This window comes from Macaca thibetana, chromosome 1, assembly GCF_024542745.1.
Source record: "Macaca thibetana thibetana isolate TM-01 chromosome 1, ASM2454274v1, whole genome shotgun sequence".
NCBI lineage: Eukaryota > Metazoa > Chordata > Mammalia > Primates > Cercopithecidae > Macaca > Macaca thibetana.
The window spans coordinates 126,277,604-126,305,396 of NC_065578.1; the positions used below are offsets into that span (position 1 = coordinate 126,277,604).

The window sequence follows — 27,793 nt, forward strand, 5'->3', positions numbered from 1 at the left end:
TCCCAAGGCAAAGGACAAGGGCAGCAGAAATGAGCTAGAGCCAGTTCCCTGCCATCCTGCAACATGAGGAGGGGTCCGCCCTTCTCCATCTCTGGGGAGCATGGAGGAGGAGGAGGGGTTGGGAGTCATGCGAGGAAGAGGGAGGCACCAGACAGACTATGCTGCTGACCCTTCCTATCCTGGCAGCCTCCTCTGCAAACAGGGGTCCCAGGAATGCTGGGGAATGCCTCGGACTGCCTTGGACAGAGCTGGGGGCCGTCAAGGCCAGATTCAGAGTGGAGGGAAGCCGGGGGAGAAGACTGAACTCACCACCCAGGTGAGGGGGATTCAGTGACGGGAAATGAGTGGGGGAAGCTGGCGTGTTTGAGGCCTTGTTCCAGGGGCCTGACCTCCTTCACCCTCAGGTGACCGTGGAACAGCTGGCCTTGGCCTAGGGCCCTTCAAGTTGGCTCCCTCCAAGATGCCACTAACTCCGGATACACCAAAGAATCTGCCTCACCTGTCCCTGTCACCCCGGAGTCAGGAAAGAACCAGAAGTCCCTCAGCCCCTCTCCAGGGAGGGGCAGGACTGGCCATAGCGGGAGAGAAGAGGGTGTGGTTTCTGTGTTCCTCCCCGACCTCAAGAAATGTGGGAGAATCAGAATCCCTTCCCCCAACACACCAAATAACCTCAAACTAAACCAAGCCCAGCTGGGAGTTACTCCCAACCCAGTTACTCCTGCCTCATAACCCCATCCAATATATTCACCTCTTCTTGATCCAAATATGAACCTGCCCAAAGACACATAGCTTTGAGTTCCCCACAAAGTGGGGGCAGGGGAAGAGGCTGTCATCATCTCCGTCTCACAACCTGAAGCCCTCCAGTCTAAAATCTCAGTCTCCTCGTGCCCAAGCTGAGCTCTGCCCAGGGACAGGTGACCTGCATTCCCTGTGGTCCAAGTGGGCAGGTGGGCAAAAGGGGTGCTGAGTTCCTTGCCCCCCTTCTCCCTACAACATAAGAGTCTTAAATATCTGAGCTCATATGAGCTTCTCTGAGCAACCAAATACCCATTTCCCCCTTCCCAGATCCAAAGCCCTGGCTCCTCCTCAGGGGGCATCCTTACCCATTTGATTTCTATTTTTGAAAGAAATTAGTTTGAGTCAGGGTTTTGGCAGTCTTCAATCGCCTGTAGAATGAGCATAGAGGCTGGGGAGCATCCCCCATCTCCCTTCCATCAACTCTTGGGGGTCCAAAGAGCACTTCTTTCCCACTTCTCCCTCTACCAGCCTATGGCATCCAGGGCACCATAGTCCCTCCTCATCCAGCTGTGCCATGCTCTAAAGCCAAAGCCCTAGCCACTCCCTCAATCTCTCTCTCCAAGGCTGTCCAGTATTGTGCCAAAAAGGGAAGGGTCTTGAGGGAAGGAAAGTCCATGGCTTAGAGGACCCCAAAACTGTCTCCTGTGCTCTTCTAGAGTAATGCTAGTACCAATGACAACAAGACTCATGAAAGGCTGGGCTCCGGCCCTCCACAATAGCGCCCTCTGCACAAGGCACAGCAGCAGTTGTAACTAAAAAATGTGGCTGAGGAGCAAGAGGGCTAAGAATAGCCCCAAACATCAAGTCTTTGAGGAAATGACATCCTCTTCTCTGGTTGGGCCTGGTCTAACTGCTTTGTTGGAAATAAATAACCAAAACAGAAAAAATAAATTAGGATCTGGTTAATGCTTTCGGCTGAAAGAAAAACTTGGGGACGGGGAGTGATGAGATGGTGAGAAAGTGCAGTTCCAGATCTTTCAGGGGATGTTGTATTCAGATTGTTAAATAACTATATTCCGTAGTTTGCTAGAAAACAGCAATGTGGGCCGGGCGCGGTGGCTCACGCCTGTAATCCCTGCACTTTGGGAGGCCGAGATGGGCGGATCACGAGGTCAGGAGATCGAGACCATCCTGGCTAACACGGTGAAACCCCGTCTCTACTAAAATACAAAAAAAAAAATTAGCCGGGCGCGGTGGCGGGCGCCTGTAGTCCCAGCTACTCGGGAGGCTGAGGCAGGAGAATGGCGTGAACCCAGGAGGCGGAGCTTGCAGTGAGCCGAGATGGTGCCACTGCACTCCAGCCTGGGTGACAGAGTGAAGACTCCGCCTCAAAAAAAAAAAAAAAAAAAAAAAAAAAGAAAACAGCAATGTGAGCCCCTGCTGGTATGGGGCAACCATCTAGACGAACAAGCATGTTACAAAATATTTATTTTCTTTTATAGAGATGGGGTCTCACTACATTGCCTAGGCTGATCTCCTGGCTCAAGTGATCCTCCCCCCTTAGCCTCCTGAGTAGCTATAGGCATGCAGCACTGTGCCTGACTAAAGGATTCTGTTACTAGAGACCAGAGCAGTGTGGTGGAAAGGGCCAAGGACTGCTAGGGGACACCTTTCCCTAGGAGAGAATGGAGACCCAGCCCTCTCCCCATGATACCATTAGACCTGAAGTCATCAGATAACTAACGTGGGGTTGGTGGCTTCCAGAACACTGGCTCCAGCTAGAGTTGGAGGGGAACAAGAACACAGAAGTAGGTCAGGGCTTTAAATAATCATCACTATCAAAGAGAAGGATACAAACCAAAAGCACTCAGTCCATGGCTGGACTCACTAGGGAAGACAGCCATAGCTCATCTCCCAATTACCCCAAAAATTATCCCACCAAACTGCCACCCCCAGCCCCATAACGAAAGCACAAGCCACAGGAAACTTTAGAAACCATTCCTTTCTTTATTAAACATAGCTTGCAAGTGATAAATATTACAAAGTTTTTTTTTCTTTTAATCCTTTCTCCAAAAATTAGCTTATTATTTGAATCTGTCACTGCTGAAATGCTCAGCAGCATCTGAAACAGATGGGAGTGTATTTGCCTTTTTGAAAACCAGTTTCTATTGGTCTTAGTTTTTTCATTTTATTTCCCAAACACAATGCAGAAAATCAGAATGAGTTAAAAAAGAAATAAAGGAAACTTAAAGAGAGTTGTGCAAAAGGGTCTTGTTCCCCTCCCACCCACCCTATTCAGGGAAGGCCATTCCCCATCCCACCTCCCTGCTCCCCACCCCCCAACCCCAATCTATCCTTCCACCTTCACCAGGGCTTCACCCATCACCCTGTACCCTCTCCAGGCTTTATCAGCCCAGAACCTAAAGAAGAGAGTAGGAGTACTCAGCCCAGGCTGTGGGGAAATTGGGCCCCTGAAGGAGACAGACTGTGAAACAGCTGCCTTTAGGGGGGTTCAGATGAAATCTGAGGGAAGGAGACAAAATGTGGGCTGTGTCTGCGCTCTCCTATTTTATCACCAAGATGGGGAAGTTCCATATCCTGTAGCTCACGAAGGGAGTAAATAACTAAGAGCACCAACCTGGGGCATTCAGTTGTCAACCACCCTTAAGGGCTCTGTGGTTGGCTGTGAGATGGGGCTTGAGGCCTGGTCCCTGCCCTCAGATGACTAGAGGCATAAAGGCAAAGATGTCACTGGTCTGACACCCTGGACAAGACTCTGCTGCCTCTCCCAAATCAAGGGTAACCGTAGAGGACTGGCAGCTCTCCAAGGGCACTGTCATACACATAACCACTTCAACACGAGTCACTTTCAGTTCCTCCCTGGTTTCTTGGCTCAACACTTTCCTCACCTCAAGTTGTTTTTTGGCTTTGGCAGGTGAGGAAAGTAGTACAGAATTTTAAACTTGGTGGCCAGATGATCTCCCGCTTCACTTCACAGATAAGAAAATTGAGACCCAGAAAACTAACTACCAAAGATCACATAGCAAGTTAGAAGGAGACCCCAGGTCTCCAGATTGCAGCCCCCTCAACCCCTTTTGTGTTGGTGGTTCTTTTTACTCTACACAGTCCGGGACCAGGAGGTCATGGCTTTCACAGGAGCTCAGCCTCACCTCGGTTCACACAGCCTAAGACTGTGCAGATGGATGTGGCTCTCACTAGGTGAAATTTCCTCAGGATGACTTATTAAAATCCTTTCTATCATCCCCTGACAATCCACCCTCAAAGGCCCGTAAGACTAGGTTCTTTCCTTTTTGAGGAGGTGGGGTGGGGGAAATCCCTTGCATAAGAAAGCTTGACACTGAATTTTGTTATATAGGTATATTGTATATATGCTGATGCAATCAGAGGAAAAAAAAACAGTGCAAATACAATTACAATTCATAATAATACTTGGTTTCGATGCCCCCGGGAACTGCCCCATTCCTCGGCTACCTCCCAACCCCCAGCACTTCCCCACAGTATCAACCTAATGCTGGGGGATAGGGAGGGTGGGCAGGTTAGGGTAGGGAGTGGGCTCTGCCAAGGCAGTGCTGGTGACCCGGAGGGACTACTCCAGGGTGGGGAGGCAAGGCACAAATTAGGGGTGGGTGGTGGGGGAGGTGGCATCTCTAAGGAGGGATGGGGTTGGAGCAGCTGCCAGTCTCAGTGTGCTGGGCCCGGCCCACTCCCCTACCCACCCTCCACAGCCCTGCCTCCCTACCCCCTCCCCTTCCCCAGAAACCCTTTTGCACGGATCATACACAAACGGGCACATTACAAAATGACATAACACAGTTTCACAATATCCATGGCTAGGGCTTTTTTTTCTCTTTTTCAGGCTTTTTTTTTTTTTTCTACACAATGTACAATTCCTTTTAAATGGATCAAGAAATAGCTTATATACACGAATGAGTCCTTGTTATAACATCTCGGCAGCAAATATCATAAGCTAATGAAGGTCTTGATGGAAAGGATGGGAGCCTAGGACTGGGTTGGGGGTAGGGGTGTGGAGAGAAGGGTTATGCCTTCTGGAGGAGTAGGGAGAAAAGGGAATGATTAGGGAAAAGGAACAAAAGTAAAATATCAAGAAGCATCTTTACAAAGCAGTTCTATAGCTAATTCCTTTTAAAGGGGAAAGGAAAGGTAACCAAAGCAGGAAAACATTTATCTCTGTGTCTTAAAAAAAAATTGTCTACCATACATATATCCAAAAATGTGGGAAAAATACTTATTCCAGGGATAGAGGGAGTCCAGATGCCGTGGTCAAATTATAAAATAAAATCGACAAATAAGAACCTCTGTCCCCCAGTTTTACCCAAGCCTTACCACTATTTCACCCATTTCAGGCTTCTAGGGAGTAAGACACCAACCTTAAACTACTGCTTTTAGTGCCTCTGGGGATGGAGGAAGCCAGGCAGAACTGGTGGGATCCTCACTCTACTAATAATGTTCCAAACAGAGGGTCTTTCCTCCTGTCCTTAGGGCATGAGGTTTAGTGTCTACACGGCCCAGAGCCTTGAGATGGATAGTAACAAGTAGACTTGGAGGGACACAAGGCAATCAGTGATGAAAAAGAGAAAGAGAATTGAGGAAGACAGAAGGATGAGGAAGGAGGAGGGAAGGGAGGAGGTGGAAGGTTAATACTTTATCATGATTAGGGAGACCTCACCTCCATCACTAATCCCTGGGAAGAGTATGAAAATGGGGAGAAGAAAGGGTAAGAAATCAAACCTCAGCGGTTGAACAAAGGGTCACCGAGCTATACTAGTCAAGAAGCAGCTTCTATGTAACTGACCCTGAGGGGATAAAAACAGGGAAGATTCCACCATCTCCCCTATGGCCTCAGCACCTAAGCAGGCACTGACTATAGGCTTTCCTTCTCCATGATTCCCCAACTCTACACATCTTACTTCCAAACCCCATTCTAAGGTGGCCTGGCTCCCAGGGAAAGGACTCAGCTCAGGGCAGGGCAAGGACGGCCCACAGCCAGACAGTATTGCACATTCTCTGTTCCTTACTTTTAATCTCAACTGACAAACTTGGGCATCTCGTACCTCTGAGCACCTCTGAGCTTGGGGAGAGGGAGACGTAACAGAAATGGCACTTCATCATGAGGGAGGGAGGAAGAGGCTAGACAGACATGCCACAAGGCAAGATGACTTGTAGGGAAAATATTTTTAAAAAAAGCTTCCAATTTTGTGGAAGAGAGAAAAGCAAAACCAAACAATTTATCCAGTGCTTTCAAAGCACAGAGGGCAAAGAAAAGATGTAAGAATATATCTTTATATATATATATATAATTTTAAAATAATCCCAGACCCAGTTCCATTAACCCCCCCTCCCTCTCCCACCACTTACAGTCAGGGGCACCACATTCCCCAGAAAAATACTCGAAAAGACCCAATCACTACCTGTTACTAGCATCTAGCTTCCAGATCATTTCACCACTGGGGGAGCCCAGACACTGGCTGCATCTCTGCTCCTTTAAGTGCTCAATGAATTTGGGGGAAAGGGAGGAAAGAAAAAAGCCAGGAAGGCCCGTAGGGCCAGTATAGTCACCCACAGTGGCACTGGGGTGTAGGGAGTAGAGGCCAGAGTAGGGGAACTGAGCCTGATTTTAGCTCTTTCTCCCACCCCACCTCCAAATTTTATGGGGAAGATGTGCAGTTCGTGTGTGTTAATTTTAAAAGTGCCTTCTTTAAAAAAATTAATTTTAAAAAATAAAAGTGGGGAAACTTCCTCAGGTGACTTTCAAGGGCAACATATTAAACTTCTCCTCATTCTTCTCTGCTGAGAACATTGCCCCCAGTGCACTCTGGCAGCTTCTGGAGCCAGAGAGGCAGGTGGGTGTACACTATGAGAAGAGCAGAAACCCATACCTTTAAGGGGCTTCCTTTACTTCAAAAACAGCCTGGTCCACTCCCTCTTCCCACAGTGTGGGCAAATGGGATGCTAATCTCCCCAATCCCCAGAACAGCAACATTGCACAATTCAATTCATTCTCTACATTAGTAGCGCTTAAAAAAAAAAAAAAAAAAAAAAGACAAAATTAGTATCATTCTGGGGGCGGGAAACAACTATTTGTACAGCAGAGGTCCTAAGCTGGTTTTGCCACGAACTGTTTGGCTTTGAGCAGTTGGTTCTGCAGCTGGTGCAGCAGAGTAAGGACAGGACTCCAACCTGATTGTGTGCCCCCAGGCTCTCATCTCCTGGCACTCAGAGGGATAGGCAAATATGAGAATCTCAACTGTTGGGAGCGAGATCCCTTCTTTCCTCTATTTCCTCCTGTTGTCACTTGACTCATTCATGTCCATCCAATTTGTGGGACACCCAGCAAACAGTCTTGGAACAGCCGTTCCTCTGTATTATAGATGGGGCTATAGTTAGAGGGGATAGATTAGAATTTTTAAAAGCAGGGTGGGGTGAGAGATAATTTTACAAAGGATACAAGATGAAATAATTTTGGGCTGGTTGGCCTGGAATAGACTTCCGTGTTCCCACTGGGGTCAGGAGATAGGTCTTATTTCCCCAAGATCCAGAAGGGCAGGACCTAGTTTCAATCCTCCCTGGCTCATAATTAAGCCCATCTTCATACCTCTCTCTCCCTGTCTTCTATGGGTAAATTCCAGAGTGGTTGAGTTTTAAAGCTCCTCCCTCCAGGCTCTTTCCCCTCATTCTTAGAGTCCAACTTCAATACTAAACACTGCCACCCAAATTGTCCAGCCCCCAAACACCCACAGGTGGGGTGCTATTCGTCCTTGTTCGATACCCCCAACCCCACACCCTCCTCCGGTTAAGTGCATTCAAAACTTCTGCCCCTAACACTCTTAGTCATGTCCTACTCGGCAGCTGGGACCCCTACTGCAATCTGCAATGCTCGTATCATTGAACTGAATATCATTTGTGTTTACAAAAAAAAAAAAAAAAAAAAAAAAAGGAAGAAAAGGGAAAAGAAAAAGATTGGTTGAGTGGGGGAAGGTTTAACCGTCCACTGAACAAAGGGAGGACACACAACATCATTAAAAATGGTAATAATTATAGCATAAAACAACTTTAGAAACACACATTGGAGGGCTTAGATTCTCCCCAGGACCTCATTCTGACCTCTATCAGAGGTAAAGATCCACCTCACTGTTAAAGAAAATTGAAGAGAGAAGACAGAGCGGCAGAAAAACAGATCGCAGCAGTGTGAAATAAAGGGGAGGTGGCAGGGCAGGGCGTGTGTTTTCTTGCTGATTTCTATTTTTTGTCTTCTGTTTTTCTGTTTTGCTTTCCGTGTATGGTAGGCACCAGTACAGGCACTGCATGCGACAGAAGTTGGGGGAATGAAAGAGGAAAGGGATAAAGGATTCAAGGATGGGGCAGTACAAGTGGAACAGGCGTTATTTCTGTCCACTGATGGACTGCGATATAGACCGGGGAGGGATCATGTCTAAAAGGTATTCACGCTGTCGGTCTGCCAAACTGGGGCCTTTGTGTCCTCCGATGCCAGTATTCAAGTATGCAATGTTGACACCTGGACCCAGGAGACAAAAGTGGAGGGCAGGTATTAAAAGAGGAAATAACATTCCCTTCTGCTCTACCCTTGGGCTGCAGAGTTGGAGATGGAAAGGAAGCAGAATTTACCAGTATCTGGCCACACTTGGTTAGCTTTATTTCAACAGCAACTTTCTTTTTCTTTTTTGAGATGCAGTCTCGTTCTGTCACCCAGGCTGGAGTGCAGTGGTGCGATCTTGGCTCACCTCTGCCTTCCAGACTCAAGCAATTCTCCTGCCTCAGCCTCCAGAGTAGCTGGAATTATAGGCACGTGCCACTACTGCCCAGCTATTTTTTGTATTTTTAGTAGAGATGGGGTTTCACCACGTTGGCCAGGCTAGTCTTGAACTCCTGACCTCAAATGATCCACTGGCCTCAGTCTCCCAAAGTGCTGGGATTACAGTCGTGAGCCACTGCACCTGGCCAATTAATTTTGTCTGGTTGTTTATTTATTTGAGACAGAATTTTGCTCTTGTTGCCCAGGCTGGAGTGCAGTGGCACAATCTCAGCTCACTGCAACCCCCGCCTCCTAAGTTCAAGCGATTCTCCTGCCTCAGCCTCCTGAGTAGCTGGGATTACAGGCACCCGCCACCACACTGGGCTAATTTTTTGTATTTTTAGTAGAGATGGGGTTTCATCATGTTGGCCAGGGTGGTCTTGAACTCCTGACCTCAGGTGATCCACTCGCTTTGGCCTCCCAAAGTGCTGGGATTACAGGCATGAGCCACCACGCCTAGCCAATTTTTGTATTTTTAGTAGACACAGGGTTTCACCATGTTGGCCAGGCTGGTCTCAAACTCCTGATCTCAAGTGATCCGCCTGCCTCGGTCTCTCAAAGTGCTGGGATTACGGGTGTGAGCTACCGCGCCTCACAGAGCAACTTTATTTCAATCCCCACTCATATTCCTAAGCTTTAGGAAAAGGGGACTTCCTAAAATTTCAGTCCTACCAAGAATAATGAACATGCTTCTGATGGTATAGGAGAGACAAGTGAAACAGTGGTGAGAGGAAGATGAATAATTATGAGAGAGAGAATCATTAAATCAGCTTTGATTTTATGACTGCAGAGACTGCAGATTGTGTAGAAGCATCCCTGGATCATTCAAACTGAACAGTTAACCCTGCTGTCCCGGCCAAAAGAGATCAATAACCACATTTCTACTGAAGGGATATTAAAAGTTAAATTTATAATGGTAGGATCTGGGTCATTTTCACCACCAAAACCCTAGTGCACTGTGACTGGAATGTAATATGAATTTAGCAAACATTTGCTGAGTAACAGAAGAGTGAGGGTGCATGCCCTACAGAAAGAACAGAAAGTAAAGGAAGGAACAATTCCCCTAAAGGCGCTGCTACAGAACTGTATACTAACAGTTGACCCATGGGAAACGTTTTCAGATTAATCCTCCTTACCTGGCATACCAAGGAGGCCACCTGGCACAGACAACTGGGGTGCCTGTGCAAAGTTTGAAAGCATGGAGCGGGCAGATGTGGGTATGCCACGCTGGAGACTGCTCTGGGGCTGTGGAGCCTGCAATGATGAGGAGACAGTTGATACAACTTTGCTATGATAGAATGTTAAGTGAGGGCAAAGATAAGGGGTACAGAAGAAGAGTATGATTTCCCACAATAGAAAGGACAAACTGTGATAAATGGCTGATAAATCTTCTAAAGAAATAAGGATTAGGCAAAAAGTTCCTTACCTGCCGAAGCGTATGATGTCTCATGATGGTCTCTTGTTTACTGACACTGGACACAGCTGGAGCTGTAGTGGGGGAGAGGGCTGCCTGCTGCTGTAATCGCTGTTCAATTTCCTGTTGGGAGTCATCAGATCAGGTTGAGTAGGACAGAACCCAATCTTCTTCTTCTTTTTTTTTTTTTTAATACAGACACAATCTGCCTTTGTTGCCCAGGCTGGTCTTGAACTCCTGGGCTCAAGCAATCCTCTCACCTTAGCCTCCCCAAAGTGCTGAGATTACAGGCATGAATCATTGCGCCTGGACCACCCAATTTCCTAACCAGAAAACCTAGAGGTATTCTTAACCTCTAATGTTGTTGGCTAGTTGGTGGAATATGGAAAAGGCAAAAGAGTTTGGTGGGGTGGTACACTGAGATTCCGGGTATAAGCAGCTAACTTGCTTCATTGATCATGGGATCCTCCTCTCTTTCTCCAGGAAAGCTGGCTCTCAGAAGTTGGCTAGAGGTGATGAACCAACTGATATAATTAAGGCTGATGAATTACTGGGGTTTTATTTCAACACTTTTTCTTTTTAAAAATTTTTATTTATTTATTTGTTTACCACCAGTCCTAGAGCACAAATGGGGTTTTATTTTTGACTCCTGCCTACCCGATTTTCCAAGGAGTCCATGATGCTACTCAAACAAGGGAGTCTGATGGGTGGAGTGGGAAATAGGAAGAAAAGGATCTGAGTTTCCCAACACATTTTTCCCTCTCTAAGATACTCTCATCCTCTAACTGCTACATGAGATGTTCACATACTCCAGAACCACTACTCTTCACTGGGCTACTTCATAATTCACTCTTTTGTCATTTCTTGTCAAATATGCACTGTAAATAACTGTTTCAAAGAGATTTATAGTACAAATATAAATTCCTCCCACCAAAATCTATTATTTGTTTTAGGAGAAAATGAAGATGAGAATAGAGTGCTATGGAAAAGCCAAGAGCCCCAAGCTTTCTGTCCCTTTCTGTTAACCTCAGCCATTATATTTTACTGTGTTCTTAATCAGAATACTCGCTCAAATGGAAATGGGACAGAATGATAAGGAGACAAAAAGGGAACCTCTGGACCTGTAGGGATCACATGAACTACTCCTGCAAACTAGAAGGCATGACCCTTTGGGGAAAAAAAACTGGGACAGGTGGCCAGAGAGCAGCCAGAATTCTTACCTGTTCCTGCTGTAGGGCTTTCACAAATGCATTTTTCAGCCGGTTGGTGTGTTCAGCTTTTAGAGCCTTCTTCTGGTTGGAGGTCATACACTGCTCACATAGAATCTTACCATTCTTTTCCTGCTTCCAGTGAGGGGTGAAATCTGTGCGGCACTGGGCACATACAAAGGGTTCAACCCGCAGAAGTGAGGCACAGCTTTTGCCTAGACACCAACAAAAACAGTCAGTGGCTCTACATTTCCTATCGCCTCTGTTTCTCTTAATCAAACAGATCTTTTCCAGTTGTTTAATTCTGTTGAATTAAAGAAAGAGACTCTACAAAAAAGATATTCTATAATTTACAAAATACTTTTATTTCATCTGATTATAACAATATCACTTCAGGGAATTCAGACAGTGCCATCCTCATTTTCAAATGAGGAAAGAAGTCGAAGAAATGTAGCTTCTGGCTGGGCACGGTGGCTCACACCTACAATCCCAGCACTTTGGGAGGCGGAGGTGGACGGCTAATGAGGTCAGGATTCAAGACCAGCCTGACCAACATGGTGAAACCCCGTCTCTACTAAAAATACAAAAAAATTAGGCGGGCATGGTGGCACGCGCCTGTAATCCCAGCTATTCAGGAGGCTGAGGCAGGAGAATCGCTTGAACCTGGGAGGTAGAGGTTGCAGTGAGCCAAAACTGTGCCACTGCACTCCAGCCTGGGCAACAGAACAAGACTCAGTCTCAAACAACAACAACAACAACAACAACAACAACAACAACAACAACAACAAAGGTAGCTTCTGATAAAGCTGGGATGTTTCCTGATTTTCTACTGTATCACACTGAGAAGAAAATACTGTGTCAATTCAAAGTCAAAGGACACTGTCTTACTCAACCAATACTTCTGCTTCTTAGTATCTCCTTACCTCAGACTGTACTTACCCTGTCATATACATTTATGGTTTTAAATAGTTATCAGTGTCTGAATTATTCACTTTGTGATCTATTTATAGCTAATACTGACTCCTCTGGGCATTTTCCTTTACTGGCAGGCTTTCTCAGAAGTCTATATGTTTAGAAATTCAAGTTTAATAACTTCAGTTAGTCTAGACTATATGTTGTTAATACTCTATAGTATGGTTTAGTATTGGTTTATAGCTTTTTATATGGTCTTTCTTAGTTATCTATGTAAGTGTGTCTAGTTTCTCAACTGTAAGCATTGGTAGGTCAAAGACTAAATACAGTAATTTAGTACAATGTTGCAAAAACACTGACATTAAAAACAGAAGTTCCCCGCCAGGCATGGTGGCTCACACCTGTAATTCCAACACTTTGGGAGGCTGAGGCAGGCAGATTACTTGAGGCCAGGAGTCTGAGACCAGCCTGGCCAACATAGCAAAATCCTATCTCTACTAAAAACAGAAAAAATTAGCTAGATGTAGTAGAACACATCTGTAATGCCAGCTACTTTGGAAGCCGAGGCAAAAGAATTGCTTGGACAGGGCACAGTGGCTCACGCCTGTAACCTCAGCACTTTGGGAAGCCGAGGCAGGTGGATCACCTGAGGTCAGGAGTTCAAGACCAGCCTGACCAACATTGTGAAATCCCATCTCTACTAAAAACAAAAATTAGCCAGGCGTGGTGGCAGGCACCTGTAATCCCAGCTACTCGGGAGGCTGAGGCAGGAGAATCGCTTGAACCCAGGAGGTGGAGGTTGCAGTGAGCTGAGATCATGCCACTGTACTGTCTAGCCTGGGCAACAGAGCAAAATTCCATCTCAAAAAAAAAAAAAAAAAAAGAATTGCTTGAAACCGAGAGGCAGAGGTAGTGAGCCAGCCAAGATCATGCCACTGCACTCCAGCCTGGGTGACAGAGTAAGACTCTGTCTCCAAAAAAAAAAAAAAAAAAAACCAACAAAAGAAAAAAACTAGCATGGTGGTACATGGCAGTGGTCCCAGTTACTCAGGAGGCTGAAATGAGAGGATGGCTTGAGCCTGGGAGTTCAAGGCTGCAGAGAGCTCAGATCACACCACTGCACTCAAGCCTGGACAATAGGGTCAGACCCTGTCTCAAAAAAACAAACAACAAAAAAAAAGAGAAAGAAGTTCTATTATCAAATTATGCAAGCATCATGCTAGCCACCATTTAAAAGAACTAAACAAAATACAGTCAGTCCTCAGTGTTGCTGACAGGTTTTTAGAGACTGTGATTTAAGTGAAACGACATACTACAAAACCAATCTTTTTTTCTTACCAATGTTATAATAAAATGGTGTTATTTGAGGACCCCCTTCACCATAGCTGTTTCACTTAAAGTCATAGTTTCTAAGAAACTACTGATGATGTTAAGTGAGAACTTACTGTCCTACAAAAAATATAAGATAGATACAATACAAATAAAAACATCAAGCCTCAATGATACCTGACCTAACGCAGGGGAAAAAAAAACAAGCTGAAGACAGATAGACAGACAGACAGAACGGCCGGCCCCAGCCGGCTGGCCAGGTGCAGTGGCTCATGCCTGTAATTCTAGCACTTTAGGAAGCCGAGGTGGGCAGATCACCTGATGTCAGGTGTTCCAGACCAGCCTGGCCAACACGATGAAACCCTGTCTCTACTAAAAATACAAAAATTAACGAGGTGTGGTGGCATGTGCCTGTAGTCCTAGCTACATGGGAGGCTGGAGCAGGAGAACTGCCAGAACTCGGAAGGCAGAGGTTGCAGTGAGCTGAGATTGTGCCACTGCACTCCAGCCTGGGCAACACAGTGAGACTCCATCTCAAACAAAAAACAAAAACACACACACACACACACACTCCACTTCTAACATGTTGCTCCCAAACAGCCTGTAAAGAAGGGAGGGGAGGTGGCTTGATAACAGGAAGGAGAAGTTATTTAATATTGTACAGTACCCTCTGATACTCTGCCTATGTCAATTAGGCTTGGCAACCACTTGCTCAAGAAATAGCCTTACCTTGGCTGTCAATGACACTTTGTACGACTTCTTCCAAGCCTACCATGTAGATGAACTCGCTATTGGCTGCACTAGGCAAGAAGTGAAGTAAGGGAGCTGGAGGTTTAGGGGGTGGGATCTCCAGGAGTGTCTTTTCCAGCTGTTTGCGAAGAGCCAATTTGGCTGCAGCCTGTGAGTTGGCAGCATCAGTCATGGCGCTGGGGCTAGGAAGTGGCGAGGACACTCTGTTCACGGTCCCTGGCTGGATATGAGAGGCAAGGTTCATATAGATGGCAGAGGATGTTGTACGCTGACATGGAACAGAAGAACTTGACTGCTGAAATAGATTGAGAATGGGGTCAATCATGGAATGTAGGAGAAAGGACCAATTTTTACGTTCTTGGCAGAGGACAATGTCTGATCCTGGTTTGGACTATTTCGCTTCTCCAAAATAGGAGGTGGTCAACTTATTCATTGAAAAAGAACTCTGACACATACGAAAGGAAAATGATGATGACCATGAGCTAAAATTGCTAAGAAAGAAATAAAGGCCGGGCGTGGTGACTCACACCTATAATCTTAACACTCTGGGAGGCCGAGGCGGGCAGATTACTTGAGGTCAGGAGTTTGAGACCAGCCTGGCCAACATAGTAAAACCCCGTATCTACAACAAATACAAAAAATTAGCTGGAAATTCCTTGAACCCAGGAGTTGGAGGTTGCAGTGAGCCAAGATCATGCCATTGTACTCCAGCCTGGGCAACAGAGTGAGACCCCATCTCAAAGAAAAAAAAAAAAAAAAAGAGAGAGAAATAAAGATTTTGCTTTCTGTCACACATTCTTGTGCTTCTTATTCCCCAGATCACTCTCTTCTAGGCAGATTTTTAGCTTACTGCTGCTCTGCTGTATAACCTCTCTTCTCTACTACTATTTTTTTTTTTTTTTTTTTTGAGACGGAGTCTCGCGCTGTCGCCCAGGCTGGAGTGCAGTGGCCGGATCTCAGCTCACTGCAAGCTCCGCCTCCCGGGTTTCCGCCATTCTCCTGCCTCAGCCTCCCGAGTAGCTGGGACTACAGGCACCCGCCACCTCGCCCGGCTAGTGTTTTGTATTTTTTTTTTTAGTAGAGACGGGGTTTCACCGTGTTAGCCAGGATGGTCTCGATCTCCTGACCTCGTGATCCGCCCGTCTTGGCCTCCCAAAGTGCTAGGATTACAGGCTTGAGCCACCGTGCCCGGCCCTCTACTACTATTTTAATATAATTCCTCAAAGCTTCTACTTTTGAGACTGCTCTCAATTAAATTCCTACCCAAATAACCACTTTTGTCCTAGAGTTTATCTATGTATAAAAACTTAAAACCTATGGCTCTTTCGACAAGCAAAGCAAATAAAGGATTTCTCTGTTTCCACATTAGGGCTCAGCTCTCTCTTACCGGTTGGTAATTGATGGCAGGATTCATGTTGGGTGTTGTGGTGCGTACAAGGCCAGGCTTAGGTGGACCCCGCTGACCCTGTAGCTGGGCTGGGTTTGGTGCAATAACACGTTGAGACATCAACATGTGTGGAAGGGTGGTATTGGTAGCTGAACGGATGACACTGTGACCCTGGAGCGGAAGAAGAGGAAAAGAACTAATCACAGGTTGTACGCTGTGTATAACACAGCATGAAATGCAAAAAGGAAAACACTGCCTGTTAATACCTGAGTAGAAACATAGGAACACACCCAGACTTGGTAATTTCATTTAATGGTCTATGAGATAAATCTACCATCACTGTAAACCCTGATTAGTGGCTAGGAAGTCCTTGGCTTTTTTTCGTATAAACTATCTAATCCTATAGGGTTAGACAGAAAACCTACCCCTTCTCTAGAGAAACTGGAAGCATTCCCTAGATAAGAAAAACTACAGTGGAAAGATGAAAGTTACTCATCTTTCTACTGAAGACTAAATCATGCCATAATGGACCAACAGAACAATCAGTAATAATAACACCTCTATCGTGGCCAGGTTCTTCTATAATCTTCACAAAAGCCCAAAAACAGACAGGATTAGACAGGGCCCTCCAACACTAAGATCCCACTATGGGTCACATACCTGTAATGTTCTCAAATTTTGAGGTTCAACCCCCTGGGCCCCAGGCCGGGAGGGAAGCTTAGATAGGCCCTGCTGTCCCACATGGGCAGGAGATGGCTGAACAATAGATGCTGCATTCTGTACAACTGGAGTCTGGGAGAGGGAAGAGAAAATAAGACTGTGGAAAAGGCCAATAATCAGAGGTGGAAATCTGGTACATTTCTAGACTTTAAAAGTTCCTTGTCAGTGTGAAGTTCTTGTCAACCAGCAGAAAAAACCAGAAAAAGGGAGTCAAGGTTTTCTTAAGGCCTCAGATTAAAAAAAAAAAAAAAAAATCACTACTACCACAGACTAAAAAACTATGGACCCAGGAAGAAATGGGCCACCCACCTGAACCCACCTGGGGTAACCTACTCTCAAACCAGTTTTTCTCTACTTTCCCTTAGTCCCTTATTTCTGGGGCACATTACCTTCTGGACCACATTCTCTTTCTGTAGCTGACTCTGTCTCAGTTTCTTTAACAGGACCAGTCGGGCTTCTTCCAATCGTAGCTCATCCCTCAGCTGCTTGATAAGCTGCTGCCGTTCCTCAATGCCTTTCCCCTAAGGAAACAACAAGACTGTCAGCTATGGCAGCAGGTTCCCAGAATTCCTTCCTGCAAGAGACAATCTTTACTTCTTAGCTCTGAAACCTTCATCTTTCACAAGAAGCAAAAGTGGCAATAGGATTATCTTTGTATCACTGGGGTCTGGCAGAGTGCCTGGCATTCAGTAGGTACTCAAAGAAATGCTTACAGAATTAAAGGAGAGACCACATATAAATGCTAATCAGTCAGATTCCTGGCAAAAAGAAGAATGACTAAAGAGAAACATTGTTTTTTTTGTTTTGTTTTGTTTTTTTGTTTTTGAGACGGAGTCACGCTCTGTCACTCAGGCTGGAGTGCAGTGGCGCCATCTCAGCTCACTGCAAGCTCCGCCTCCTGGGTTCATGCCATTCTCCTGCCTCAGCCTCCCGAGTAGCTGGGACTACAGGCGCCCGCCACTACGCCCGGCTAATTTTTTTGTATTTTTAGTAGAGACGGGGTTTCACCGTATTAGCCAGGATGGTCTCAATCTCCTGACCTCGTGATCCGCCCGCCTTGGCATCCCAAAGTGCTGGGATTACAGGCGTGAGCCACAGCGCCTGGCCACACTGTCTTCTTTTAAAATAAATATTCCTAAATCTCTTAAAGCCACATTTCCTCTAGATATACACAAAAACTTAGGAATCCCTTCATACTCAGGTACTCAGGTTAGAGTGCAGAAGGTATCCTTCTAGCCAAGGGTTTACTTTATATGACTTAATTATGAACTTTTGTTTTCATTTTTCAAAGATAAATAACATTGAGTATAATGGCCTACACACATGCTTTTCAAACTGTCATCTCCACTTGATTCTAACAGTTCCTTTTAAAAGCCCTTGAAGTCGAGAGTCACTATAAAGTTTTCATCAATGGGTATTTATATCCAAACAGTAAACAGTCAAAAAACAGAACTAAGACTCTTGAGGAATTAAATAAAATAGAAGGAGTGTAACACGAAAAAAGAAATTCTTCTTTCTTTTTACCTTAAACATCTCTAGGTTGGCTGCTTTGAGTCTTTCTTCCATTCTGGAACTGGAACGGGGACTGGAAGCCTCATTGTCAGACAAAACAATGATGTCTGGTGAGGGAGTTAGCCTTCCTCGCTCTGGCTCACTAGACAAGAAAAGGAAAAAATAAGCTATTTCCAACAAAAGTTAAGAAAATTTCTTATCTATGCTGAATTAAAAAAAATCCAAGGGGGGCCGGGCACGGTGGTTCACTCCTGTAATCCTAGCACTTTGGGAGGCCGAGGCGGGTGGATCACCTGGAGTCAGGAGTTCGAGACCAGCCTGGCCGACATGGTGAAACCCTGCCTCTACTAAAAATACAAAAATTAACTGGGCATTGGGGCACACGCCTGTAGTCCCAGCTACTCAGGAAGCTGAGGCAGGAGAATCTCTTGAACCCATGAGATGGAGGTTGCAGTGAGCCGAGATCGCACCACTGCACTCCAGCCTGGGCAACAGAGCAAGATTTCATCTCAAAAAAAAAAAAAAAAAAAAGAATAGTCTATCCCACCAAGAGTAGGTACTGACGAATACACAAAAGAAGGAAGTATTAATAATTTGACGGAATAGTGTCAAGCATAATGTCTACAGCCTTATAGAAAAGGATTAAACCTCCAGAAACAAATATATTGAACTTGCATCTACTTACCAGAGTTTTATCCAGCATCTTACCTCAAAGAGTCTAGAAATTACTTTGAAATCTAAATCTCCCACATTGGTTCCTCTTACTCCTAATCCTATTTACTAGATAACTCTAATTTAGGTTATTCTGGGGTTAGCCTTAAAAGCATCATGCTTATTTGTGTAAGATGATAAAAAATGGCACATACTGCTTCAGACCTAGTAACAAGAATTCCAGAAACTCTAATTGCTTCAGGTTCCCAAATCAATGACTGTATTTTCTAATTCTCCTCTGACTTCAAAGATACATTCCCAGATCCTACCTTCCTTGAGATTGTCAGTGTAGTTGGGAGTATTTAGGTCGATTGTTCTTTGGTCCTTCTTTTTTCCCCTCTTGAGATAGGATCTCACTCTGTCACGCAGGCTGGAGTCCTGTGGCCCGATCACAGCTCACTGCAGCCTTGACCTACTGGGCTCAAGTGATCCTCCCACCTCAGCCTCCTGAGTAACTGGGACTATAGGCATGTGCCACCATGCCCGGCTAATTTTCATACTTTTTGTAGACATAGGGTCTTACTATGTTGCCCGAGCTGGTCTTAAGTGACCCTCCTGCCTTGGCCTCCCATTTGGCCTTAAATAATCAACTTAAACCCTTAATGATCACAGATCACTAGCTGTCCACTTCTCAGGGTTTCTTGTCCTAACTGCTGTTGGCACATGGATTTTTTTTTTGAGGCAGGGTCTCATTCTATTGCCCAGGCTGGAGTGTAGTGGTACTTGCTGCATTCTCAAACTCCTGGCTCCAAGAGATCCCCCAGCCTCAGCCTCCTGAGTGCCTGGATAATTTCTGAATTTTTTGGAAAGTGGTGGGGGTCTTGCTATGCTGCCCAGGCTAGTCTTGAACTCCCAGGTTCAAGTGATCCTGCTGCCTCAGCCACCCAAAGTGTTGGAATTACAGGTGTGAGCCACCATGCCCAGTCAGGACATGGATACCTTTTGAACAGGGCAACCCTGATCACTGGAATAAGCATTCAATTTCTCAACAGGGTAAATCTGAGTTGCTAAAATCAACCAAACTTAGGTAAGGAAACAGAATAGGGGGACAGAAAGATAAGAATGACTATCTTGTGAACTATTATTAAGTTTGTCTAGATTGCCGGCCATAGACACAGCAAGCTGAGAAGGTAGAAATACAGAAAAAGAAACCACTAGAGGGAGAAAAGAGCCTTTCATTCTCTAACCCCGAATATGAGTAGTAATGGTTAGGCCTGAATAAAGTGTCTGCATTCTTTTTTTTGAGATGCAGTCTGGCTCTGTCGCCCAGGCTGGAGTGCAATGGTGTGATCTCAGCTCACTGGAACCTCCATCTCCTGGGTTCAAGCGATTCTCCTGCCTCAGCCTCCCCAGTAGCTGGAATTACAGGTACTCGGCATGGCGCTTGGCTAATTTTTTTTGGTATTTTCAGTAGAGATGGGGTTTCACTGTTTTGGCCAGGCTGGTCTCAAAGTCCTGACCTCGTGATCCGCCTGCCTCTGCCTCCCAAAGTGTTGGGATTACAGGCGTGAGCCACTGTGCCCGGCCTGAATTCATTTTTAAAGTGTGATTTACTTCTCATATCTATATTCCTTTATACTCCCCGTCTATGATTAACATGGGCAATTTTGGGTGGGCAGATCACTTGAGGCCAAAAGTTTGAGACCAGCCTGGCCAACATGGAGAAATCCTGTCTCTACTAAAAATACAAAAATTAGCCGGGCATGGTAGTACATGCCTATAATCCCAGCTATTCAGGATGCTGAGGCACAACAATCACCTGAACCTGGGAGGCAGAGGTTGCAATGAGCCAAGATTGCATCACTATACTCCAGCCTGGGTGACAGAGCAAGACTCTGTCTCAAACAAATTAAAAATAAATAAAAAATAAATCATGGGTAATTTTGGAATCTGGAAGATTTTTCATGTAGAAGCTCTTTCTATTCTGGTCCTGGCTGGATATATATATTACAAGTTATTTCTAAGGTAAGGAATTCTTCCTTGCTCAAATGAGTGCCACTTACTGTTTAGGAACTGCCCGCCCAGTGCCAAGACAAACAGAGACATTACTGGATGGAGATTTGGGAATTGTATGCCATTTATCAGGAAGTTATATCTGAGAACAACTTTAAGTGATTATTTTATTCCCAGATATAAACACACCAGTATTAGGTAGATAGCACAGATAAGGCAAAGCCAAAGTCTTTTTTGAGTCGGACTCTTGCACTGTCACCCGGGCAGGAGGGCAATGGTGCAATCTTGGCTCACTGCAACCTCTTCTGAGGTTTGATTCTCCTGCCTCCCGAGTCGCTGGAATTACATGTGCCCGCTACCACACCTGGCTAATTTTCTGTATTTATAGTAGAGATGGGGTTTCACTATGTTGGCCAGACTGGTCTCAAACTGCTGACCTCGTGATCCACCCGCCTCAGCCTCCCAAAGACCTGGGATTACAGGCATGAGCCACCGCGCCTAGCCTCTTTTCTTGTATTTATTTTTGCTTTTATTTTTTGAGACAGGGTCTCACTCTGTCACCCAGGCTGGAGTGCAGTGGTGCAATCGTTCGTGGCTCACTGCAGTCTCAATCTCCTAGGCCCAAGAGATCCTCCCACCTCAGTCTCCTGAGTAGCTAATTTTTAAATTTTTTGTAGAGAAGGGGTCTCCCTATGTTACTAAGGCTGGTCTTAAACTTCTAGGCCCAAGTGATTCTCCTGCCTTGGCCTCCCAAAGTGCTGTGATTATAGGCGTGAGCCATCATGCCCTGCCTCATTCCTCAATTTTCAAAAACTAATGAGCTAGGATTCTGGCCTCATTTGTTAAACATTCCCAGAGAGAAATTATTTTGCTCTTTTCCTAAACATACATGTAATTTACAACACTGGGGGTAGTTAAGTATGAACTCTTACCTATTAGAGAGATATTATTAAAAGCCCCACTTGCTGTGACATCACTTGTGACTTAGTCTGGCATATTCTCAGAAGCTATAAAGCTCTTAATCCTTATCCCAGTAGTAAAAACAACTAAGCTGAGAACTGCCGTGTCTTTCTAGAATTTCAAAACATTAGTAGCGTTGGTTTCATACATACTTTATTTCACAGGTATCATAACTTGACCAACTGATGGTAAAATAAGCTATTTAGGCTATTATGACATGGCTATTATGTTAAGAACTTCTCTTGCCTTCTGCTTTCAAATTCTTTCATCTTTTCTTGGTAGAGATGAGGTACCACTATGTTGCCCAGGCAGATCTCAAATTCTTGCACTCAAGCAATCCTCCCACTTTGGCCTCCCTAAGTGCTGGGAATACAGGCATGCACCATTGCACCCAGCTCTTTCCTCCTTTTATCACTATCAAAGAAACTATGGTTCTCCTTGCTGGGAATGTATCAGTTTTGCTCACTGTTGGTTTTTTGTTTTTTTGTTTTTCTTTTGAGACAGGGTCTTGGTCTGTCGCCCAGGCTGGGAGTGCAGTGGTGCAATCTCTGCTCACTACAACTCTGCCTCCTGGGTTCAAGCGATTCTCCTGCCTCCCTTCCAAGTAGCCAGGATTACAGGCACCCGCCACCACGCCTGGTTAATTTTTGTAATTTTACTAGAGATGGGGTTTCACCATGTTGGCCAGGCTGGTCTCAAACTCCTGACCTCAGATGATCCTCCTGCCTTGGCCTCCCAAAGTGCTGGGATTACAGGTGTGAGTCACTGTGCCCAGTAGTCTTGTTCATTATTATACAACATCTCAGGGCTAAATGGAAATAACTGTCAGTATATCTGGAGCCCCAAGCTTCCAGAGGATTGTGTTTCAAAAGATCACCCCATGTTGGGTACAGCGGCCCATGCCTAATAGTTCCAGCTACTCAGGAAGCCAAGTGGGGAGGACTGCTTGAGCTCAGGAATTTGAGGAAATAGTGCACGACAGTGCTTGTGAACAGCCAATGCATGTCAGCCTGGGCAACAGAGCGACACCCCATCTCTTTAAATGATTTTTAAAAATCACCCCAAATTAACATTTAAAAAAAAATTGTTGGGTTTGGCTGGGCATGGTGGCTCACGCCTGTAATCCCAGCACTTTGGGAGGCCAAGGCGAGTGAATCACAAGGTCAGGAGATAGAGACCGTCCTGGTCAACATGGTGAAACCCCATCTCTACTAAAAATACAAAAATTAGCTGGCGTGTAGTCCCAGCTACTCAGGACGCTGAGGCAAGAGAATCGTGTGAACCCAGGAGACGGAGGTTGCAGTGAGCCGAGATCGTGCCACTGCACTCCAGCCTGGCCAACAGAGCGAGACTCCATCTTTAAAAAAAAAAAAAAAAAGGCCGGGCGCGGTGGCTCAAGCCTGTAATCCCAGCACTTTGGGAGGCCGAGGCGGGTGGATCATGAGGTCAAGAGATCGAGACTATCCTGGCTAACATGGTGAAACCCCGTCTCTACTAAAAATACAAAAAACTAGCCGGGCGTGGCGGCGGGCGCCTGTAGTCCCAGCTACTTGGGAGGCTGAGGCGGGAGAATGGCGTGAACCCGGGAGGCGGAGCTTGCAGTGAGCCGAGATCCGGCCACTGCACTCCATCCTGGGCGACACAGCGAGACTCCGTCTCAAAAAAAAAAAAATAAAATAAACTTGGGTTTTCAGGAAGTCTGACTTTTTAACATATATTGTCTGTATCTGCAATATAATACAATTCCAATAGCACTAATGAGATCTTACCAAAATGTCTACAGAAGCAGGACTGAAAACAGGAAAAAAAAAAACTGTGTTAACAAAGTTTCTATGAAAAATGTTGGGCCCGGCATGGTGGCTCATGCCTGTAATCCCAGCACTTTAGGAGGCAAAGGTGGGCAGATCACTTGAGTGCAGGAGTTAAGAGACCAGCCTGGGTGACACAGCAAAACCTCGTCTCTACTAAAAATACAAAACAGTTACCCAAGTATAGGGGCACACGCCTGTAGTCCCAGCTACTTGGGAAGCTGAGGCAGGAGGACTGCTTGAGCCTGGGAGGTGGAGGTTGCAGTGAGTGGAGATCATGCCACACTGCACTCCAGCCAGGGCGACAGAGTGAGACCTTGTCAGGAAAGGGAAAGGGAAGGAAAGAAAAATGCATTTAAGAGTTCCAATTTGGGATGTGAAGAATCCACCTAACATTTCTTTAACTCTTTGTCCCCAATGAAGTAGGATAAGTTACTTGCTCCAGAAGGGTAAGGGTGATTATAAAAGCAAGTAGGTTACTCAGGTTCATGATCTCATTCACCGACGTCCTTTTCTTTCAAGCAATCTAAAAATGAACCTATTTATATAATATTCTGCTGGCACTACCTATAAATTGCAAGTATTTTTCTTCTCTTCAAGGACCTCTAGGGAATCTGCCTGAGGTTTCCTAAGAGTTTTTTGTTGTTGTTCTTTTTGCTTTTTTAAAAAATTGAGATAAGAGTCTCACTCTGTCGAGGCCGGGCGCGGTGGCTCAAGCCTGTAATCCCAGCACTTTGGGAGGCCGAGACGGGCGGATCACGAGGTCAGGAGATAGAGACCATCCTGGCTAACACGGTGAAACCCCGTCTCTACTAAAAAATACAAAAAACTAGCCGGGTGAGGTGGCGGCGCCTGTAGTCCCAGCTACTCGGGAGGCTGAGGCAGGAGAATGGCGGGAACCTGGGAGGCGGAGCTTGCAGTGAGCTGAGATCCGGCCACTGCACTCCAGCCTGGGCGACAGAGCGAGACTCCGTCTCAAAAAAAAAAAAAAAAAAGAGTCTCACTCTGTCGCTCAGGTTGGAGTGTAGTGGTGCGATCTCAGCTCACTGCAACCTCTGCCACCGGGGTTCAACAATTCTCACGCCTCAGCCTCCCAAGTAGCTAGGAACACAGGTGCGTGCCACCACAGCTGGCTAATTTTTTCATTTTAGTAGAGACAAGATTTCACCATGTTGGCCAGGCTGGTCTCAAACTCCTGACCTCAGGTGATCCACCCACCTCGGCCTCCCAAAGTGCTGGGATGACAAGTGTGAGCCACCGCTTACTAAGAGTTTTTAAAGTTACTACCAAGAATAATGTTTGCTTGTGGAGCGTGGTTTAAAAAAATAATCCTCGGACAAGACCAGTAAGGAGACATCAAAAGGTAGAGAAAGTAACATGTGTAAGGTTATAACTATTCCTTTCTTCTTCATTCTCCATCAGTTCAGCTTTTTAGAGATTCTGCTTTGGATCAGTCCTACAACAAACTCAGCAAGGTCATTTGGAGGGCAACTGAACACTGAAGACTAATTCTCACAGCTATCAGCTGTTTCTGAACTATTTATAAACTGAATGTTTTTGTTTTTGTTTTTTTCAGAGGGAGTCTCGCTTTGTCACCCAGGCTGGAGTGCAGTGGTGCAATCTCGGCTCACTGCAACCTCTGCCTTCCGGGTTCACACCACTCTCCTGCCTCAGCCTCCCGAGTAGCTAGGACTACAGGCACCTGCCACCACGCCTGGCTAATTTTTTGTATTTTTAGTAGAGACGGGGTTTCACCGTGTTAGCCATGATGGTCTCGATCTCCTGACCTCGTGATCCATCCGCCTCGGCCTCCTAAAGTGCTGGGATTACAGGCGTGAGCCACTGCACCCAGCCTAAACTGAATGTTTTAAAAGCTAGGGTTGGCTGGGTGTGGTGGCTCACATCTATAATCCCAGCACTTTGGGAGGCCGAGGTGGGAAGATCACCTGAGGTCAGGAGTTCGAGATCAGCCAGGCTATCGTGGTAAAACCCCATCTCTACTAAAAATACAAAATTAGCTGGGTGTGGTGGCACGCGCCTGTAATTCCAGCTACTCATGAGAGTAGAGAGGCAAGAGAATCACTAGAACCCGGGAGGTGGAGGGTGCAGTGAGCCGAGATCATACCATTGCACTCAGGCTGAGCAAAAAGAGTGAAACTCCAACTCAAGAAAAACAAAAACAAACACACACACACACACACACACACACACACACACACACACACACACACACACAAACAACTAGGGTTATAGGCTGGGTGTGGTGGCTCATAGGCTGGGTGTGGTGGCTCACGACAGTAGTCCCAGCACTTTGGGAGGCCAATGTGGGAAGATCACCTGAGGCTGGGAGTTTGAGACCAGCCTGGGCAACATAGTGAGACTCTGTCTCTACAAAAGTATTCAAAATGTAGCTGGGTGTGATGATGCACACCTTTAGTCCCAGCTACTTGGGAGGCTAGGGCGGGAAGATAACCTGAGCCCAGGAGTTGGTGGTTACAATGAGCTATGATCATGCTACTGCACTCAAGACTGTGTGACAAAGTGAGACCTTATCTTAAAAAAAAAAAAAGAAAAACTGGACGGGTGCAGTGGCGCACGCCCGTAATCTGGCACTTTGGGAGGCCAAGGAGGGAGGATCACTTGAGCTCAGGAATTTGAGACCAGCCTGGGTAATATGGCAAAAACCCGTTTCTACAAAAATACAAAAATTAGACGGGCATGGTGGGATGTGCCTGTAGTCCCAGCTACTCGAGGGTGGGGTGAGTTGGGGTTGAGGTGGGAAGACCACTTGAATCCAGCGGGTCATGCCACTCACTACACACCAGCCTGGGCAACAGAGCAAGACCCTGCCTCAAAAAAACAAAACAAAACAAAACAAAAAACAAAACCAACCAAAACCACCAAAAAAACTCATAAAAAAAAAACAAAAAAAAAAAAAAAAAAAAACCCAAACTAGGGTTATCTGTACTATGATTCACTGCACAGGTAGACTCAACCATTGGCCAGATCCAGGTATCTCTCCTTACCGTGTGCTCTACAGTTTCAGGTACTCAACCTTGAGAGACACCAGAAAAAAAGGCCTGGGAAAACACGTTTGCATGTGTGAGTGAGTGAAAAAGAGAGTAACATATATGTACAAATGAATGTATATGTATATGGGGGAGCTGGGGGAAGTGGTACAGATACAGCAAGAATGCAGAGACTTACCACATGAAGATAATTTGCTTTCTGACACAAGAAAAGCTAGGCCCACATTTTTGGATGCCATAAAAGCTGGGACTCCACAATAAATACATCCTAAAACTCCTGGAATTATCTGACAAAAAGACTATTTTTCTCCTAAGATGGCCATGAAGATTAGACTGAAGGTATACATTAACTCACTTCCATTTGGCCTATCAGATATCTAGTGGCCCCTTTATCTAGAAATGACCATTTTTTCTCTTAAGAGTAAGAACTATGATTCTCTGTAGGCTAAGCAGTTTTTGAGGCACCTGGTTTCATTTGGAAATAAAATGAATTTATGGTCAAACTCGATGATGTATCTTCTTTTAAGAATCTTTAGGATGAAAAATACCCTCCTCTCACTGGAATTCATTCCATTTTCACAGGCTTTATGAGATGACCCTATCTCTGGAGGCAGTTGAACTGAGCCATACCTCCGTCTAGCACTCATATCCACAGGCTCATCATTGATGTTTTCTTTGCCTGGCCTTCCAGCAGTCCTGTTGTCTCCATGAGGCCTGAGATTCCCATTAAGTTTTTCTTCATAGCCCTTGACACCACTGCCATCCTGTTTGGTGGGTAACTCATGTGGCACCTCAAGATTTGCCAAATCCTTCCTTTTGAGCAATGCCAACATTTTCAGACGTTCCATGGCCTCGTGCCCCTCCATTTTGAGTCGCTTTGCCAGGACATCATCTCGCTCATCTGCTGGGTCCAAGCTCCGCTTCAACAGATTCAAGCGAAGAGCATCTTCTGTCATTCGATCCATCCTATGGAAAGAAAACTACAAGTAAGATCAGAATAAAGTCCCTTAAATAGTATAAAGTTACAAGAATCTCCCTCTCTTTCTCACACACACACACACACACACACACACACACACACACACACACACACACACAGAGTTCAAAGTTAACTAAGCTAATGTCCTGATATTGTCCTAGAACATCTATATTAAAGGAGAGCTCTCCATTCAACCTCAGCAATTTAAGTAAACTTAAATTTACATAAGTGAGGCCTGTTGATATTTGCCCTGAATTCTATATGGATACAGACTGAAAACCTTTTTTTTTTTTTTTTTTTTTTTTAGCTTTTATTTTATTTCAAGGGTACACGTGCAGGTTTGTTACATAGGTAAACTGCATGTTACCAGGGTTAGCAGATTCAAAATCTGAAGAAACTTAAGATGCTTTTTAAAATGAAGAACTTAGGTGGTTAGCCTGATAAGCAGCACTATTTTTTTCTTTACTCATGAAGCAAAATTGATAAGCTAATTAATCATTATCTTCCCTTTTCACTTTGATTTTTTTTACA

The 27,793-nt window shown here is 45.4% G+C and overlaps 2 protein-coding genes across 4 annotated transcripts in view; one reads left to right on the forward strand and one right to left on the reverse strand.

The window, feature by feature from the left end:
• Window positions 1-27,793, forward strand: part of RPS27 (ribosomal protein S27) — a 234,813-nt gene that overhangs the window by 44,919 nt on the left and 162,101 nt on the right. The window lies entirely within an intron of this gene.
• Window positions 2,907-27,793, reverse strand: part of GATAD2B (GATA zinc finger domain containing 2B) — a 117,842-nt gene continuing 92,955 nt past the window's right edge. For 2 of the 3 annotated variants that reach the window (XM_050753372.1, XM_050753381.1), the window contains exons 2-11: window positions 26,914-27,249; window positions 17,835-17,964; window positions 16,700-16,831; window positions 16,251-16,382; window positions 15,591-15,761; window positions 14,183-14,498; window positions 11,225-11,427; window positions 10,017-10,127; window positions 9,727-9,844; window positions 2,907-8,293 (exon numbers count right to left, since the gene is read on the reverse strand). In XM_050753372.1, coding sequence (XP_050609329.1) covers window positions 8,160-8,293; window positions 9,727-9,844; window positions 10,017-10,127; window positions 11,225-11,427; window positions 14,183-14,498; window positions 15,591-15,761; window positions 16,251-16,382; window positions 16,700-16,831; window positions 17,835-17,964; window positions 26,914-27,248 — 1,782 coding nt within the window. In that variant the 5' untranslated portion in view covers window position 27,249 and the 3' untranslated portion in view covers window positions 2,907-8,159. The remainder of the gene's footprint in view (window positions 8,294-9,726; window positions 9,845-10,016; window positions 10,128-11,224; window positions 11,428-14,182; window positions 14,499-15,590; window positions 15,762-16,250; window positions 16,383-16,699; window positions 16,832-17,834; window positions 17,965-26,913; window positions 27,250-27,793) is intronic. The other variant, XM_050753390.1, reaches the window with a different exon arrangement.